We start from the raw sequence: 16944 nt of genomic DNA, 5'->3' as shown, positions 1-16944 counted from the left end.
TTTGTGTTCAACATCAGAGATAATATTTATATAATATTTTAAGAAAGGGTCCTACCATTATAATCTTGATTTTGAATTTTTTGATTTTTAGGTAATAATATGAAAAGCTTGAGTAAAAAAGCGATTTGAGAGTTTAATTATATGGATACTTATCTTGTCGAAACTCAATAACGTATAAACAAAATAAGTTGTATTTTAGGCCTAAAAATAGCATTGTGCATTCATGCCAAGAAGTATTGATTTGATTTTTAAATATTTATCTGATCAACAATATTTTAGCTTTTATAGTTAGGAAATGAATCCTGCGGTTTTCTAACTTTAACGATTAAAACAGTGTAGGGAATTTTCCATTTCAGCAAAATGTCTGCGGGATAATTGTTCATTAGATTTGCCAGATGTTTCTTTTTTTTTGTAAATTCGAGGTATTTTTGACTACAATAGAAGAAGTGCAAATAATTTGAAGTTTCGTTAATATTGCTACCTCGCTTGTTTTCTCGTTCGTATGCGCAAGCATCCATCTGACGACCTACAGCCATTTCATTAAGAGCAATATTGAAGGAATTTTCATATTCAAAATGGAACGTGTTAACCAGAAGACTGCACCGAGCTTTTAAGAAGTATTTCTAAAAATGTAAGTTCTCTTTAATGACAGACAGATACTAACATGAGGATCAAATTAAATTCTGCTTGATATTATTGTTGTGCTCACGCCCTCCACGATTATTCGAGTTAAAATTGAAACCTTAATTATTGTAATAATTATTTGTCAGAGGAAACGAAAATAAATATTTTTATTAACATAAAATTTATTGTAGAATAATGCAATAAAAATTGTAATATAATGTTATTTAACATAAAGATTTTAAACCAGTTTTTTCTTTAAACAGTGCGCCATTATGTTTCTTTTGGAGAAACATAAGAAAGATAAGCAATCAAAAGAAGATATCTTCTACCAAAAGTAAGCCAACTATTAGTGATCTTTTACTAATTGTATAAAAACTGTTGTTTTAAAAAATGACAGCTAAATCTAATTATTCAACATAATATAGGTGGGAAGCGCGGGGAAAGAATTAATATATCTATAGCAGAGAGACAAGTCAATAAAAAACCATAAAATAAGGTAATCATATATGTTTTAGTTAGCAAGTTTATTATTTTCTTCATTTGAGGATATGATATCCAACTCATTTAACCCATTCATCTGTGCTATAGACATAAAGCGTTAAATTTTAAAATTACCTTAAAGGGTTAGACTACTATAGAAGTTGAAAATGAAACACGTTCTTTAACCATTTATTTTTTATGACGGAAGCAAAATAAAAAAAAACTAAGTACATATGTTATTAGGTATAAATTGAAATATAGTATATAAAATTTTCATTGAAAAATATAGCAAAATAGTGGCATCAGAGCTATTCTTCTAAAGTATAGACTTTTTCCACGGCATGTGGCATAACTTCAACAATTTTCAATATTTTCTTTCGAAATTTAAATCACATCTTTAAAACAGTATTTTGAAGAGAAGTACGTAGGATATTTTAATAATATTAATTTTTTTCTAATTGGCGTTTAATTAATGGAAGACTTTCAATATTTTACCTGAACAAATGGTAATTATTTTGTTTATAAAAAATGTTAGAATTAACCAATCGAAATTTTCCTATGGATTTCTCTTCGAATTGTTGTTTTAAAGCTGTGATTAAAATTTTGAAAGAAAATATTAAAAATTGTTGAAGTTTTGGTGCGTGCCGTGGAAAAAGTTAATACTTCGGAAGAATAGCTCTGGTGCCACTATTTTTCAGTGAAAATATGTTATACTATATTTCAATTTATATCTAATAATATATGTACTTAGTATTTTTTTATTGTCCTTCCTTTCATAAAAAATAAAATGTCAAAGAACGCGTTTCATTTTCAACTTCTACAGTAGTCTAACCCTTAATCTAATTTCCTGAAATTTTTAAGAGATCATATATTTCACTTAAGATTTGCTGCCACTTTTTACAAAATTGGATTTTCGAAGCTTTTTATACATAGTGATTTTACTCAGAACCCTTCAGCTCATTAATAAATGACAGTTTATAGTTTTTTTATTTGTGAACAAACTGTATTTGGTTAATTTTTTATGTAGCAAAATGTCCAGTTAGATGTCTTGTACATATTTTTTTTTATACTTTCTATTCATATAGATATCCTATCACATGCGTTATGATAGCCTCATTCATTGTTCTATCTATTTTTCTTTACAATTATGTACTATTGCAAATTTAAACTATTTATACACATTTCTTTGTCGAAAAAGGGGGAGGAGTATAAGTAAACGAATGAAAAGCTATTCTTAAGAATGTTTTTATAGAAATTGCTTCATTCTATAAAAAAAGTTACTACTTTGATATTGATATTACATATCAGGAAGATTTATATAATGCATTTTGGTTGATCAATAATTACCATGCACAAAGTTTAATAATGAGCTTATTAATGAAGTTAAGAAAAATATATACAGATGATAAGCGAATCGAATGGTGTTACTAATTTTATCGTCCTACGTACAATTTTCGGACCTGCTTTTATCACAAAATTTTATAGAGCTTTTCGGAAGTAGGAGAAGGAAATTGTGCTACTGTTTAGAAAACATTGCTTATTTAAATATATTAAATGACAATAGATGCTTGTACGAGAATCAACAAATTAAATAACTGAAAAATTAATGTAAATTACCTAAAACCACTGCATTTGCTTACCGCATATTGAGACTCTATTAAAATATAATCAGAAAATTGCATTATTTGGAGAATCTAGAATCAACTTTAACGCGTTTGCATAAGTTGTTTACAGAATATTGTACATCTGCAAACGTCAATCTTAATCCTTGAATAAAAGCTAATCCTTATTTTAAATAATTTAATAATTACGTCGAATATACTTTTATTCTGCATAACACTGATGTTTGTAATTTTTTTACGAAAATGAAAATGTAAAGTTTAGGTGCAAACCATTTTTAGACCATTTAAAAAACTTCGACGACTACAAAAAGGTAAAAAACTATCTTTATTGTCAAAAAAGAGAGTATTTATTCTGTGAATTTCAATGCATAAAAAAATGCTGCTTCCACAAATTTTTGCCACAAATCAAATTTATCGTTAATTAATGTGGCGATATAATTTGAATATTAATATCCACTATAGCTTTCGAAGTTAAATGTTTCCCTACATTGATTGCTTATTACGAAAATGATATATAAATGCTATATGTAATCATTACTCTTTGGAGTGTTACAAAAGAGAAAAAAACTTAATTGTGCTAATTAAATTGTTTTATATTCTGATATTTACGGAGGACAAAATAAAAATTACCCTTACATGCTTTGGTTTTCGTTGTTATCAAATTATTTACAATCAACACATTTATTAAGTAGGATGTCATTCTTATTGTTAATGCAGATGTAACTTAGGACTTAACGGGATCCCTCACGCGTGCTTTACCGACAGTACAAGTTAATAAACAATTCGTTTAATAAAAGTAAAATGCGAAGCAAATTGCAAAAACGGGCTTCTTTATGACAAGGTGCCAATTCTAACGAGTCAATCGAGCTTGAAAAAACTCAATTCGGATGAAGAATAACGTTGTACCACTGTCCCGCGTTCTTGAAGTGGAAATAACCAAAAGTAACCTCTCTTCAAGAACGCAGCACAATGGTACAGCGTTATTTTTCAACTAATTTGAGTGTTTTTAAGTTCGTTTGACTCGTTAGGACTGGCACATTGTCCAACAAACGCCCGATTGTTCAATTTGCTTCGCATTTGAATTTTATTAACCTAATTGTTTATTGACTTGAACTGTCGATAAAGTAGGCGTGAGGGATCCCGTTAATGGTAAAAGAAAATAACAAACAATTGACCACGTTAAAACTATAAAATATTTAATAGCTATTATTAATAGTGCAACAAAAATCGATCCTTTTATCGTAATTAAAAGAAATCAATATATTATCAAATATATTGCAGCTATTGTGAATAAAAATGCGACATTACATAATAATGTGCATTTTGGTAAGGTTGTTAAATCTGTTTATATTTCGGAAGGTATAGTTATAATTTACGTTAACCCGCCAATAGGCGCGTGCTATTTTTTTACGTAGATAGGTGCGTGGGGTGCCACGGACACCCCATTTGTTTTTCGTTATTAGACGTAAAATATTTACGAATTCAGATTTATTTTCAATAAATATCATCTATGTGACGTTCCCTTCGTATACGATAGCAGTTACATGTCTTTAAGTTATTTATATTAATTAAACGCTAATACTTGTAAGTGATTGCACAAATTTTTCGTTAAGCTATCATTAGATTTCTATTCTTGGGGTGTTTAGGACACCCCGCGCGCCCATTGACGGGTTAAATATTTCAGCGAGAAGACTCAATCATTCAAAATTTAAATGTCTTTACCAATTAATTTAATACACAATACTTCTTCTACTCAGCCAGCAGACATTTTGAATGAAAAAAGAAAGCGTTTATAAAGTTTGCTGCGTTACTTGAGTCTACAGGGTCAAGATCTTTTGAAAAAATTGTTAAAAATTTCGACTATTACTAATTAAAGCAACATATAGTCATTGGTCCTCACTTTCTATATACCAAATTACGCACAAAAACAATATGATATAAAAATCTTTATGTAATATGACATTTGGTGTTGTAATTTTCATTTTATTGCAGTTTTACAAGAAATTTTGTATTAATTAAATAATTTTTTGTTTGCTTTATTAAACGTTTATTATAATAAGTAAAATTATAGCTTTGACTCGAACGACGTGTGGATATAACGAGCTTGATTATATTATTAAAGAGAAGTCACACATCTGCGACTAAAAATTATTTCCAGCTTTGCTATTTCTTTAGCTTAAAATAAACAGATTGATCGAAAGACGGGTTTGTCGATTTTATTATACAGGGTATCTCTTTATAGGATGCAAGCCGGAAACCCTAGATAAACGGACGATTTTGAGGAGAAAACCTAATGAAGTGTTATCTTAAAGCCGTTATTCAAAAAGTTGTTTGGAGTAGAGATTAAGAATATGCCATATATACAGGGTGTATCAGCAATGATGCTTTTAATTTTAACTACATATTCTTGAGCGTAAACTAAGTCGAAAAGTCCTATACTATGACATCCGTAAAAGCATAATTGCTGAGATAAATCAATTTTAAACCAATGAATCAGGGCTATGATTCAATGGAAAAATTACTTTACTCTCACTTTCGTTGACAGTTCACCCTCAAAAAAGAAAAGAAGTTTTTACTTCCCCACCATTTCGTATTGTCGTACACGTATACACACACACGCACACAACTACGCCGATTAATAATATTACATCCTAATGTCTTACATTCCTAATTTTGGTGCTAATGAAATCTATTTTCTCCCTATTTTTAAAAGAATCCTCGAAAGCAACCATTTAGTTGAAAAGTCTGGTGAATAATACGACGTTATTTGTAGATTAATTTTCAACTCGTTTTATCTTTTCGGTGACACGACATATGAACTGGTTTAAGGTAGTTAAAAAATAAGTATTATATTTAAAAAACCATTATAAGAAATAGTATTTTTTTCTGTTTTTGTCGAAATCTCACTGTTTTATCAAATAGAATAATTTGCTCTATCATTGGAAGAGCAAAATGACTTAAAAATAGATTTTCAAGTGAAACCATAGTCTTCCATGGAAATTACGACCTAAATGGAGAGTTGAAAGATCCCTTTACGAATGAATAAGTTTTTTTTTCAGTTTTTGAAAGGACAATCCACAAAGTTAAAATAATTTTTTCTTTATGCCGTAAATTATCCATAGTTTTTGCCTTCTTGCGTAGTCTCTGCCTAAATGGACTTACCACTAACTAGCCAATTGCTAGACCACATTCTAGTTTATAGTGAATAGAAGTTTTTATGGTCACCAAATGAAAAATTTTACAATTCACCAAGCTAATCGTAATAAACTGAAAGAGAGAAAAGCATAAGTATTTACTATCTTATCTAAAATTTTCTCGTAACTAAGAGCGTTCAAATATTATGAATAATCATCTTCAGCATTAACAAAAAATTATTCTTAGTTTTGTAGCTTTTCTTTTCATGAAATGAGAAAAGGCTTATTCATTTGTAAAAGGATCCTTTAAGTTCTCCACTTATAGATTGAAATTTCTGGACAAGACTATGGCCTTAAGGGGAATCCGTATATCGACATTACAGAGCGAAATTTGCGACAAACGAAACGCCCTCATTTCTTTACCGATTTTCACGTTTGTGGACTTTTTGAAAACGTAAGAAAATTATCTAGTGATCTTCGTTGGCCGATTTTTCAAATTCCACTTTTTTTTCAATTTTTTAGTTTTTCATTTTTTTAAAAATCGGCCAACGAAGATCACTAGATAATCTTCTTGCGAGTTCAAAAAGTCCATAAACATGAAAATCGGTCAAGAAATGAGGCCGTTTCGTTTGGCGCAATATTTGAAGAATTTGTTAAATTTTACGCAAAGCCGGCAAAGCAGAGAGAACATCGTTAACAGCGGAGCATAGGAGATTCGTGTTAGTTGACTATAGCACTCGGAATGATGGAATCTGAGAGCGATGATTGGTCAATATTGCGTAGTACCAACATATAATAGGCCGTTACCAATAGTTGGATACGAAAAATGAGATTCATCCGCCATTTTGGTGTGGAGAAATGTTTACATGCTAATCGTAGCAGAAAGAGGTGTAAAGTGGAAAAATGTCAAATGTTGTCGTTACTAAAGTAAAAATTGAATACTTTGAAGGAAAATGAAGAATATTCATACTTTCCATTCATTTTTTTCAATTTTTACTTTAGTAACCTTACCATTTGACATTTCTCCATTTTACACCTCTTTCTGCTAGGATTAGCATGTAAACATTTCTCCACACCAATATGGCGGATGAATCTCATTTTTTGTACCCAACTATTGGTAACGACTTATTATCTGTTGGTACTACGTAATATTAACCAATCAGCGCTCTCAGATTCCATCATTCCGAGTGCTATAGTCAACTAACACGAATCTCCTATGCTCCGCTGTTAGGAAAAGACCCTGTATATTGTTGCTAGTATCCATCTTGGATTGCATATCCTATATCATCTTATATTTGCCGCTAGCGACGAGCAACAAGTGAAATCATACTTTAAAGGTACGTTTTCACTTGTCGCTCGTCGCTAGCGACAAATAAGTTACTAGAGACAATGTATAGGATATGCAGTGCATATTTCTGTCAATTTTATCGCTAGCAACAAATAAATGTCATGAATATAGCTCGTAGTAAATCATTGGTCTTGAGAGTTCTGAACTAGAAGAGCGGATAGTTGCTATTGGCTATTTTGACTGTGACGGGCTGTCATGTTTCTGGCTTCGTTCGTTTATTAACTGCCAGTACTAAAACTCTACAATGCAAGTCACGTAAAATATACGTTTTCAGTATTGGCAGTACATAATCGAACGCAGCCTCTGTATGATTATTTCCATCGCCGTTGTGGTCGCACGTTATAAGCATTTAAATTTGAATTTCCATTTATTCAGAAACGAAGTGGAAAACTCAATTTAAATAATAATAAAACATTGTTAAAAATGTACGTATATTGAGTGAGTAATTAATAAAGGTTTATTATATTCTAAGTATCTTTTTTATTACGTCCTCGTAACAAAAATATTTCCTGTATTTTTCCTTTTTTCATTGGTATGTGGTGTATGATTGTGCCACAGTTTTTATCTGGGTAAATTTAACTTGACATTTGAAGCTCATACCTTCAAGTAATATATATGGCATTTGTTGTTTTTCCGAATTAATAATCTTCATTGAGTTATTGAAATAATATAATATACATGCTATATAAAATGTGTAGTTATCCATTTAAATTTAAAAAGAATACATTCGCTCGAACTTCAAATCATCGCATTGTATAAATACTAGAGGCAGCAATGTGACATTAATTTATGTAAAATCGATATTCCACATATTAAATATGCATATGTAAACAAAAATATATTTTAAGGTTTTAACAGCTTTTATAAAATATGCAATCTAAATATTATATCAATGCAGTCATCCATTTTCAATTATTCACTCAATTATCTCAAAAATTACTGATTCAATAAAAAGAAAATATATTAAAGAAAGTATGTTTCAACTTTTAATTCAAAAGACGCACAAAATACTATAATTGTTATTTTTTAATGTTATTTAAATATATATATATAACAGAAGGGTCATCCTGTAGATTTTAATAAATAGAAATTTATATTTTTTATTACACATTTTTATTATAGATTTTCCTTTAATGCCTTTCCAAAACACTATATAAATGTATTATTTCAAATTAGAATTAGTATATATCAATACGTGATCGACTAAGCATGCGCACGTAGGCTTCACAGTCGCACACAGTGCTGCAGCCAAACTATGTTATACATGCAATTTAAAATTATAATATTTATTCATAAAAGAAGAGCCGAATAAAAAGATAAATAAATAAAATGTTTTGGAAATCTCTTACATGTTAGGCTACCAGAAATAAAATGCAATACAAAATAGAAGGTTTTATTTAAGAAAAAAACTCTGGATGGACTGGGTAATCTTCATAATTTTCAATTGATAACGTTTGAATTTAAACTATTAGTAAAATTTTGTACCCCCTTTCAATTTAAATTACATTATAATTAATGAATATATTTTTTTATAATTATTATAGTTTTAGAGATATTTGAGTGGATAAATGAAAATGAATCACCATGTAAATAATCTAATAAACATTCTCAAAGTGATGTTTAATTTTTTGCTAATATTATCTAAAAGTCCTTCAAACCTTAAGTCAAGTAGTAATTTTTTTTTAAATATTTGAAAAATATTTATTTTATGTATTTTATAAGTAGTGGTAGCTAGGCGGTTCCTGTGACACGATGGTGAGGGGAGTGCGGGTGTGCGGGGGGGGAAGTGTCTTAAGAGCTGGGGTATATTGGGTGATGAGGGGGAGTGCGGGTGTGCGGAGGAAGCGCCTTGGCTATGGGGAGTGTGTGAGAGAGAGAGAGAGAGATCCCTCAGAGGGATGGGCTTTTGATACCGATACCTAGGGATATCGATACTTTCCCCTAAAGTATCGAGTACTTTTGAATCGATACCGAAGTAAACGATACTTTCAAATATCGATACTCACTACCTCAGTATCGATATTCGATACATACTTTTTGACTATCAATTGAAATCGTAGCCCTTCGCATTTTAAATTAATATAATAATAAAAATTATATTAACATGTGGTTAACCCCTTCGCATGAACTATACTGTTTTAACCACAAGTATATAACTTTAACCGAACCGAAGGGTGAGAGTTGCTTGTAGCTTTAAAAATCTAAATTTTTTTAAAAAAGCGTGTGCTACTGCTACAACTGCTATGCCATCACAACATCATTTTAATAAGAGTTAAGAGCAGAGTTCACAAGCGCAGTTTCTGGATAGCTTAAAAAATCAGGTCAATTGAAATAAATGATTCAAAAGAGATTTTTTATGTTTTGCTGCCTTATATCAATTGGTGAGTGATTTTTCTATTTACCTCTCTTGCGTACTTTAATTATAATTATTAAATTTGTGTAAGAAAATATTAGACTTTGTTCCATTTAGTATTTTGGTTTAATATTCGTTATACATATTTTCTCATTAATTAGGAATATCCTCAAAATCCAATCCCTGTCCTAATAAAGTTAAGAAACAATAATCATAAGTAAGTAAAAGAAAGTACATTTGCTTAAATTATAATGTATTTCAAACTATAATTAACATTATTTTATTTTATTTTAAATACTATACACAATTTTATTTTTATTTTAGTGCCACCACAAAAAAGTGTTACGTGGAAATATTTTGTAAAGGTGGCAGGTGGAGCTAAATGTAATATGTGTCATTCTACTATTACTACTAGTGGTAATACGACTAATATGCTAAAACACTTGCAAAGAAAACATCCTAATTTAGAAAATGTAGAACCAGCTTCTAAAAAACTAAGAACAGAAGTAATGAAGTTCATATTTTCAAATACTTATTTATATTTAATAGTTATTTTAAATTAGTCTTCACTCAGACTGCTATATTCTAAACTCCTTAACTAAAGTAACAATAAAATTTAACAGACGTGTGTAGAAGTAGATCCTGCAGAAGATGATCCGATAATGCCAACAAAGCAGAAATCAGTATCTTTACAAAATAAGCATTTAAAACAGCAGCCAACTATATTGCAATCATTATCGTCAATGAAGTCTTATGAAGGTAAATGATACTAATTCTAATTCTATCCAAAATTAATTATTTTGTAATACCATTTAAATTTTAGTTGGTGGACAGAAATCCAATGAAATCACAAATGCAATTATGTTTATGATCGCTAAAGATAATTGTCCATTGAATATTGTAGAAAGAGAAGGCTTTAAGAAACTCATGAAAGTTATAGCTCCAATGTATCAAATACCTAGCAGAAAAAACATTACGAAACTAATTGAAGAAAAATATAATCTATTGTCTTCAATTATATCTGATAGACTTTCACAGGTTGAATGTATATCTTTAACTACAGACATTTGGACCGACACGCTTAACACAAAAAGTTTTTTAGGAATAACAGCACATTATATTGATAGTGAGAAATTGAAAAGTGCCACCTTAAGTGTTGTTGAGTTATCCGATAGACATACGTCCAATAACATTGGCGATTGGATCCTGGAAGTATTAGAACTATGGCGAATAAAAATTGAAAATATTGTGGCTATAGTTAGTGATAATGCTTCCAATATGACCAAGGCCATTAAATGTACTTTTGGAGAGCATAGATTCTTATCATGTTTCGCGCACTCTTTAAATTTAGTGGCAGTCCAAATAATCAGTGATGTGAAAATTAAAAACATTATAGATAAAGTCAAAACTATTGTTAAATATTTTAAACATTCAGTGGTTGCTAGTGATGAATTGAGAAAAAAGAGTGAACTAAAGTTGATACAGAGCGTTCCAACACGATGGAATTCTACATTCTACATGTTGCAACGTTTCACGGAACAGTCTCTAATAGTGGGATCTGTATTACTAAGCCTACCTGATTCGCCTTTAATGCTATCAGCATCTGAGATCCTAACTGTAAAAGAATTTGTGATAGTTCTACGCCCTTTTGAGCGTACCACTATAGAGTTATGTACTGAAAGACATACTAGTATTGGGAAAGTAATACCTATCATTAATTGTCTGCGAAAAAACCTAATTGGATTGAATTTAGAAACTGACAATGCTAAGCAGTTACGTGATTTGTCTATAACTGCTTTAGAAGAAAGATTTAAAAATATTGAGAATAATACTATGCTAGCTGTGGCAACTATATTAGACCCGAGATTCAAATGCCTTCATTTTAAGCATAATGTAAGTTTATCAAAAGCCATTTCATTCATTAAAAATGAATTGTATAATAATATACAGTTCGAATCTTCATTAGACAATCGTATAGTTAATATTCAAGAATCTTTGGAAGATTCCAATGACTTATGGTGTCATCACAAACAACTGATAGCCATTGAAAATAAATCTAATAATGAACATAGTTCCAATTCTGAAGATTTACCAAAGTCGTTGCAACATTACTTAAATATTGCTACTTCTAGTTTGGAATCAGATCCAATTACTTTTTGGATAAAAGATTTTGGAGGCTCCTACACAAATTTAAGAAATTTAGCATTGAAATATTTACCTATCACTGCTACATCTGTTCCTGCAGAACGACTGTTTTCTAAAGCAGGTAACATATTAACGGAATCAAGAAACAGGTTATCATCTAAACATCTTCACCAGTTACTATTTTTAAATTCTTTGTCAGAAGAATTGTTTTATTAAAGCAGTAATTTATATAATTATAAGATACATAATATGTATAATCATTTAAATCAGCATATCTATTTAACTTTTTTGTTAGAAATATTTTCCAAGTTAATTTAAACACTAATATTAGGTATGTAATTACAATAGAAATATATAGTACATTAAAAGTTTTATAGAAAAATTTATATATATTTAATTTGATCCAACATTCATTCAGAACTTAAATCAACTTTGATTTTAACATTAATTGTAAAAATAATAATTAATTGCTTTGTGCAGCCTGATTCTAAAGGTAAATGTCAAATTTCTAGGTAAACATATTATTTTATGACATTCTTAATTTGATCACTCAAAAGAACTACAAATTTGAGTTACTGTTATCTTTTATTACACTATTCAAAGCCTGCAGGCTGTAATCTTACAAAATCATTCAAATATTTTATTTCACTATTAAATCTTTGAAATATATTTATATTTGGCGCTTCTTTCCATCTTTTAAGACCTAACCTTACTTTCATTTTCTTTTTGAGATGAGATTGAGAATCGATACTTGCAGGTATCGATACTTGGTCTTCGATATTTTTGAGGTATCGATTCTAACGTTCCCGATACGGTATCGAATACAAGTATCGATAATTTTGCAAATATCGCCCATCCCTATATAAATCCCTCTCACCCTCTCTTTCTCTCTTAGTCTCTCACCCCTCTCCCATCACCCTAGGGCCCGGATGGTTAATTAGGGTCGGCGACAAAATACCGAAAACTATCTAGTAACTTTTTGTTTAGTGATTGGTATCGAATGCATATCCTATATATAGTTAATGCGGTGGCTAATTGCATATACATACACACTTCCGGCCAATGTACAGTGCAAGATATAAATTTTATTGCTACTGCCACTGAAGTTACTGGACAAAATTATTGCGTTATTCAATAAATGTCTTTAAATGAATGAATTAGTGCATGCATAACACTTAAAAACAAAGAGAGACTAAAATTGTCCTAATAAAAATTATTATGACTTTATGACAGGATCATTTCATAATTTGCAAGAATGTGGTTTTTTAATGGATACAAGTATTACATTAAGAAGAAGACCAATAATACCATGTACGTTGAATAATTAGAATATTTGTATTTCATTTATAGTGGTTTTTATTACGCAAATTAATACATAGTAGTTACATATTGATTTACCCCACAGTATGGCTGTAAACATTCGTTGTCCTCCTTAGCAATAAGAAATTTTAATATTTTGCTTTTTATATACCTTCAGGAATCTACACTCAAAGGAGGTTTAAGAAAGTGTGGCAAATAACTCATTTTTCTTTTAGGATTACAGATAAAAAAAATTTATTATGTCTACTGTTTGGATCAAATTAAAAATTTGAAGCTGCTGTTATTGTACATAAAACTTAAAATAATGTTATTTTTAGGCATTAATATATATTCAACTATATTTATTTATAGATATTTATCTTGCATAAAGCATAAAATTTTAAACTGTAAAGGAAGAGGAAAATATATGGATGGAAATTTTTATTTAACTATTAACCATAATCATTCTAATGTAAAATCAGAAGAAGTTAATAAGAAGAAACAATTTTATAAAATTATTAAAGATTTGTGCAATATTCCTGGCTTAGAACCAAAGAAAATATATGCAATTGCTGTCGAAAGGTTAAGTATATTAATTTGATTGTAGGAAGAAGATAAACTACTAATTTAAGAGTACGTACACAGATAAAATATTTCAATTTATACAACATTTTGCAATTAATGTTTACTGATGAAATAGCATTGATACAGTAATACAATATTTCATGAATAAACTTGGTCTGAAAATGTTAGGATGTTTTTAAATTTTTTATCTGCGTACACTTAGACACTGTACTATTTTATACCGCTTAATTCTATAACTATATTAAACATTTCTTAAGCAAATTGTAAGTAGCAAATCAATTGATTCAGTTTATTATTTTCCGTAGATTCCCTGGTGCTGGTAAAAACATTGCTTTTTGTTCATGTAGAAGAACAATACAGAGGTACCTAAAGGAAAGCAATGTAATAGGAATAAGGGGAATAAGTGATATTAATATAATAAGTTTATTTAATTTTAAAAAGTTCTTGGATAATGCAAAAAATACATGTGTTTTTGATTATTCTTATGAAGGGAATCGCTATAAAATAAGTTTTAAAACTCTTGCTAGCAAATCATCAGGAAAAACTGACATAAATATTTTATTTTTTGACAAAAATTTAATAGAAAAAATTAATTTGAGAGGTGCTTCTCTATACATTGACGCAACATATAGAGTTGTGGCTAATTTCAAAGAAAAAAGTGTTCAGCTCTTAACCATTCTAGCAAAAGTGGAAAATGAAACACTTTATAAAGTAAGCTTAAAAGAAGTTTAATATGTATAACAACTTTATTTTATAGATATATATGGCGAGTTTCAATACCAGAAACCGATCACTCGACGTGTGAGACAATATTTTAATTAAAACACAGTATTTATCCCAACTCTCTAAAATTAAGCTTCACGTAATTCCAAATGTAGTTTAGATTTTTCATACATTTTTTCCTGTTGCTTCTAACAGTACTTTAGTTTTGCATTTGAGACATTGTTTAATCTGAAAAAATTAGTAAAATTTTTACAAAGTTTTTCCTTAAAGTATGCCACCATTTTTCAAACTGAATTAAACTATTTTGAAAAAGGGACACCTTAAAATATAAAATCTTTCAATTTCAAGGTAAATTGATAATTTCGAAAAAAAGAATGAAATATGAATTGATGCGTAATGATAATAAATTTACTTGTAAATATTGAACTCAGTTTTTCGATCTTCAGTAATGTCTTAACTGAAAATTTTTGTTCATGTTAGCAAAAGGGGACAAACATCAATAAAAATGCATATGAATTTAAAGGCGGCAATGATGGAGTTGAAGAGATCTTGATGTATTTGGTAGGAGTATTTTTTTCACCGGTCGGTAAAATTTATCTGCTTGGTAAAAATTATAAACTGTAGTAATTTCTATTCAATTTCAAGTATTACCAAATGGATAAATTTACCAAAACATTTGTCAATAGATGGAAAAACTTTCCCTTAGAAAATTACGATGCACTCACTTGGTGATTGATACCTCGTGTGTGGACGTTACGATATATTTTTTAAAAATTTATAATACAACCCTGGCATATTTTAAATATATTGAAATGTAATATTTTTAGTCAAAGAATTCATTTTCAGAAGTATTTTAAACTTTGCAGATGCCTACAATTTCGGTTTCAATTTAATATATAGTATATTACACTACAAGGGCAAAAAGTTTGTGATTCTTGCACGGCAACGTTATGATACACGAGGCGAAGCCGAGTGTATCATGACGTGCAGTTCAGGGCTCTCAAACTTCTGCCCGTGTGGTGTATACTATTTTTCTTTAAAGCCGGTCGAAAGTACGTTTATTAATTTTAATTGCTATAAATAGTAAACCATATTCCAGCAGGCACTAGGCAAAATATACATCTGAGAAGCCAAATATAATCATTCTTTTTAGAAGAATAAATTCAATTACATTAAAATTAACAGTTTATTTATTACGGAGCTTTTTTATTACATAAGTTTTCTTTTTCATAGTTCTTGTGATCACAACATGAGTAATAAAAGTTATTTATGATATTTCCATGAAATACACACTTCTCATATTTATTCTGCGGAATTTGGTTAAATGCTGGATTCGTTGATAAAACTTGTGATTCTTTTTCTATCGTTTTATTACTTTGTTGCAGCGGTTTAATCACTGATCTTTCAGGAAAAACTTTAATTGGCGGTTTTGTTGTAAAGTGTGTAGATCGTCTTTCCTTATCACAGTTTGTAAACATATTTTTATTATTTGCTGTTGCAAAAGAAGAAGGCGCTGGTGATTGAGATATTTTATCGATTGCGGCTAGATCTTCATCATTAATTTCAAAATCATCGGTGAAATTATTGAAATTCTTGGTTGTGCATGTAGACTCTTTATCGTTACTTGAATTAATTATGTTAATTGAACGATTGTTACTGGTTGATGTCTCTGGATTAGATTGTGCGTTGGGGATTATGCTTTCATAGATTTTTTGTCTGTTATTTAATGAATTTTCTATGTAACCTGTAAATTACGTAGTACGTAAGTAAGTAAATTATTCATAAATCAGATATTTACGTAAAAAACTCGTGTTATTTGAATATCTAACATAAAAATGAAAGAGTAACCTTGTGCTATGTTAGTTGATTTCCACCCTCCTAGTTGTTTTAGCATTGTAACATTAGCACCTGAGTTAGATAAAAGTGTCGCTCCAGTTCTACGGAAACAATGCCCAGTGTACAATTTTGGATTTGGCAATTTTAAATACGAAGCAATCATTTGAGGTGTTTCTCCAATTTTATTTCTGCCAATGACTTGATGTTCACATTTTCCTTTATGATATTGAATGAAGAATCTATCAGTGAACATGTCATCTGGTTTCATGGAAATGTATAGCTTGATTTTTTCATAAAAATGTTCTCCAATTATAAATTGACGAGGCTGATCATTTTTTGTATCGTTGATTGAAACAAGATACTTATTGCGAAGATCTTCTACATCTTGCACTTTAAGTTTAGTAATTTCATCACATCTGAGAGCTCCACAAATGCCAAATATGAGGATAACCTGTAATTATTATGAAAATATCGACATAAATTAATTGAATAATAGATGAAACCAAATGTAAATACTAACCTTTGAAACTAAATGTACGTAGTCTGGTGCATTATTTATAAATTCCATTATTTCATCCCACTTAAGCACTAAAGATTTTTTAGGTTTGTAGCCCTTTGAATTGTTTTTAATTAAACTTTTTAAATTATGAAATTTGCTGATGTCAACATTACTTTTCGTATTTAGCGTTTTCTTTAACATTGACCAGATGCTCCATAATGTTGATGGTTTTAATTTTGTTCTTAGTTCGTTAAAATATACCACCAAGTTCTTTTCTTCCGAGTCTGAAAGGGAAC

At 29.6% G+C, this 16944-nt stretch overlaps 2 protein-coding genes across 2 annotated transcripts; one reads left to right on the top strand and one right to left on the bottom strand.

Moving 5' to 3' along the window:
- The first annotated feature begins 9543 nt into the window (after nt 1-9543).
- LOC136774656 (E3 SUMO-protein ligase ZBED1-like) lies at nt 9544-11922 on the top strand. Its single transcript, XM_066729072.1, has 4 exons — nt 9544-9589; nt 9886-10067; nt 10185-10320; nt 10385-11922. The coding sequence occupies exons 1-4, from the start codon at nt 9544-9546 to the stop codon at nt 11920-11922; spliced, it is 1902 nt and encodes a 633-aa protein (XP_066585169.1).
- A 3584-nt stretch (nt 11923-15506) lies between these two features.
- LOC136774655 (uncharacterized) lies at nt 15507-16849 on the bottom strand. Its single transcript, XM_066729071.1, has 3 exons — nt 16670-16849; nt 16162-16600; nt 15507-16057 (listed from the first exon to the last, which is right to left on the bottom strand). Exons 1-3 carry the CDS (start codon nt 16847-16849, stop codon nt 15507-15509), a joined length of 1170 nt encoding a protein of 389 aa, XP_066585168.1.
- Nucleotides 16850-16944: the final 95 nt, after the last annotated feature.

Source organism: Prorops nasuta, unplaced genomic scaffold, assembly GCF_024137725.1.
Source record: "Prorops nasuta isolate Cenicafe-Biocafe unplaced genomic scaffold, Cenicafe_Pnas_1.2 PNAS00006, whole genome shotgun sequence".
Lineage (NCBI taxonomy): Eukaryota > Metazoa > Arthropoda > Insecta > Hymenoptera > Bethylidae > Prorops > Prorops nasuta.
This window is presented reverse-complemented; position numbering and strand designations above follow the sequence as displayed.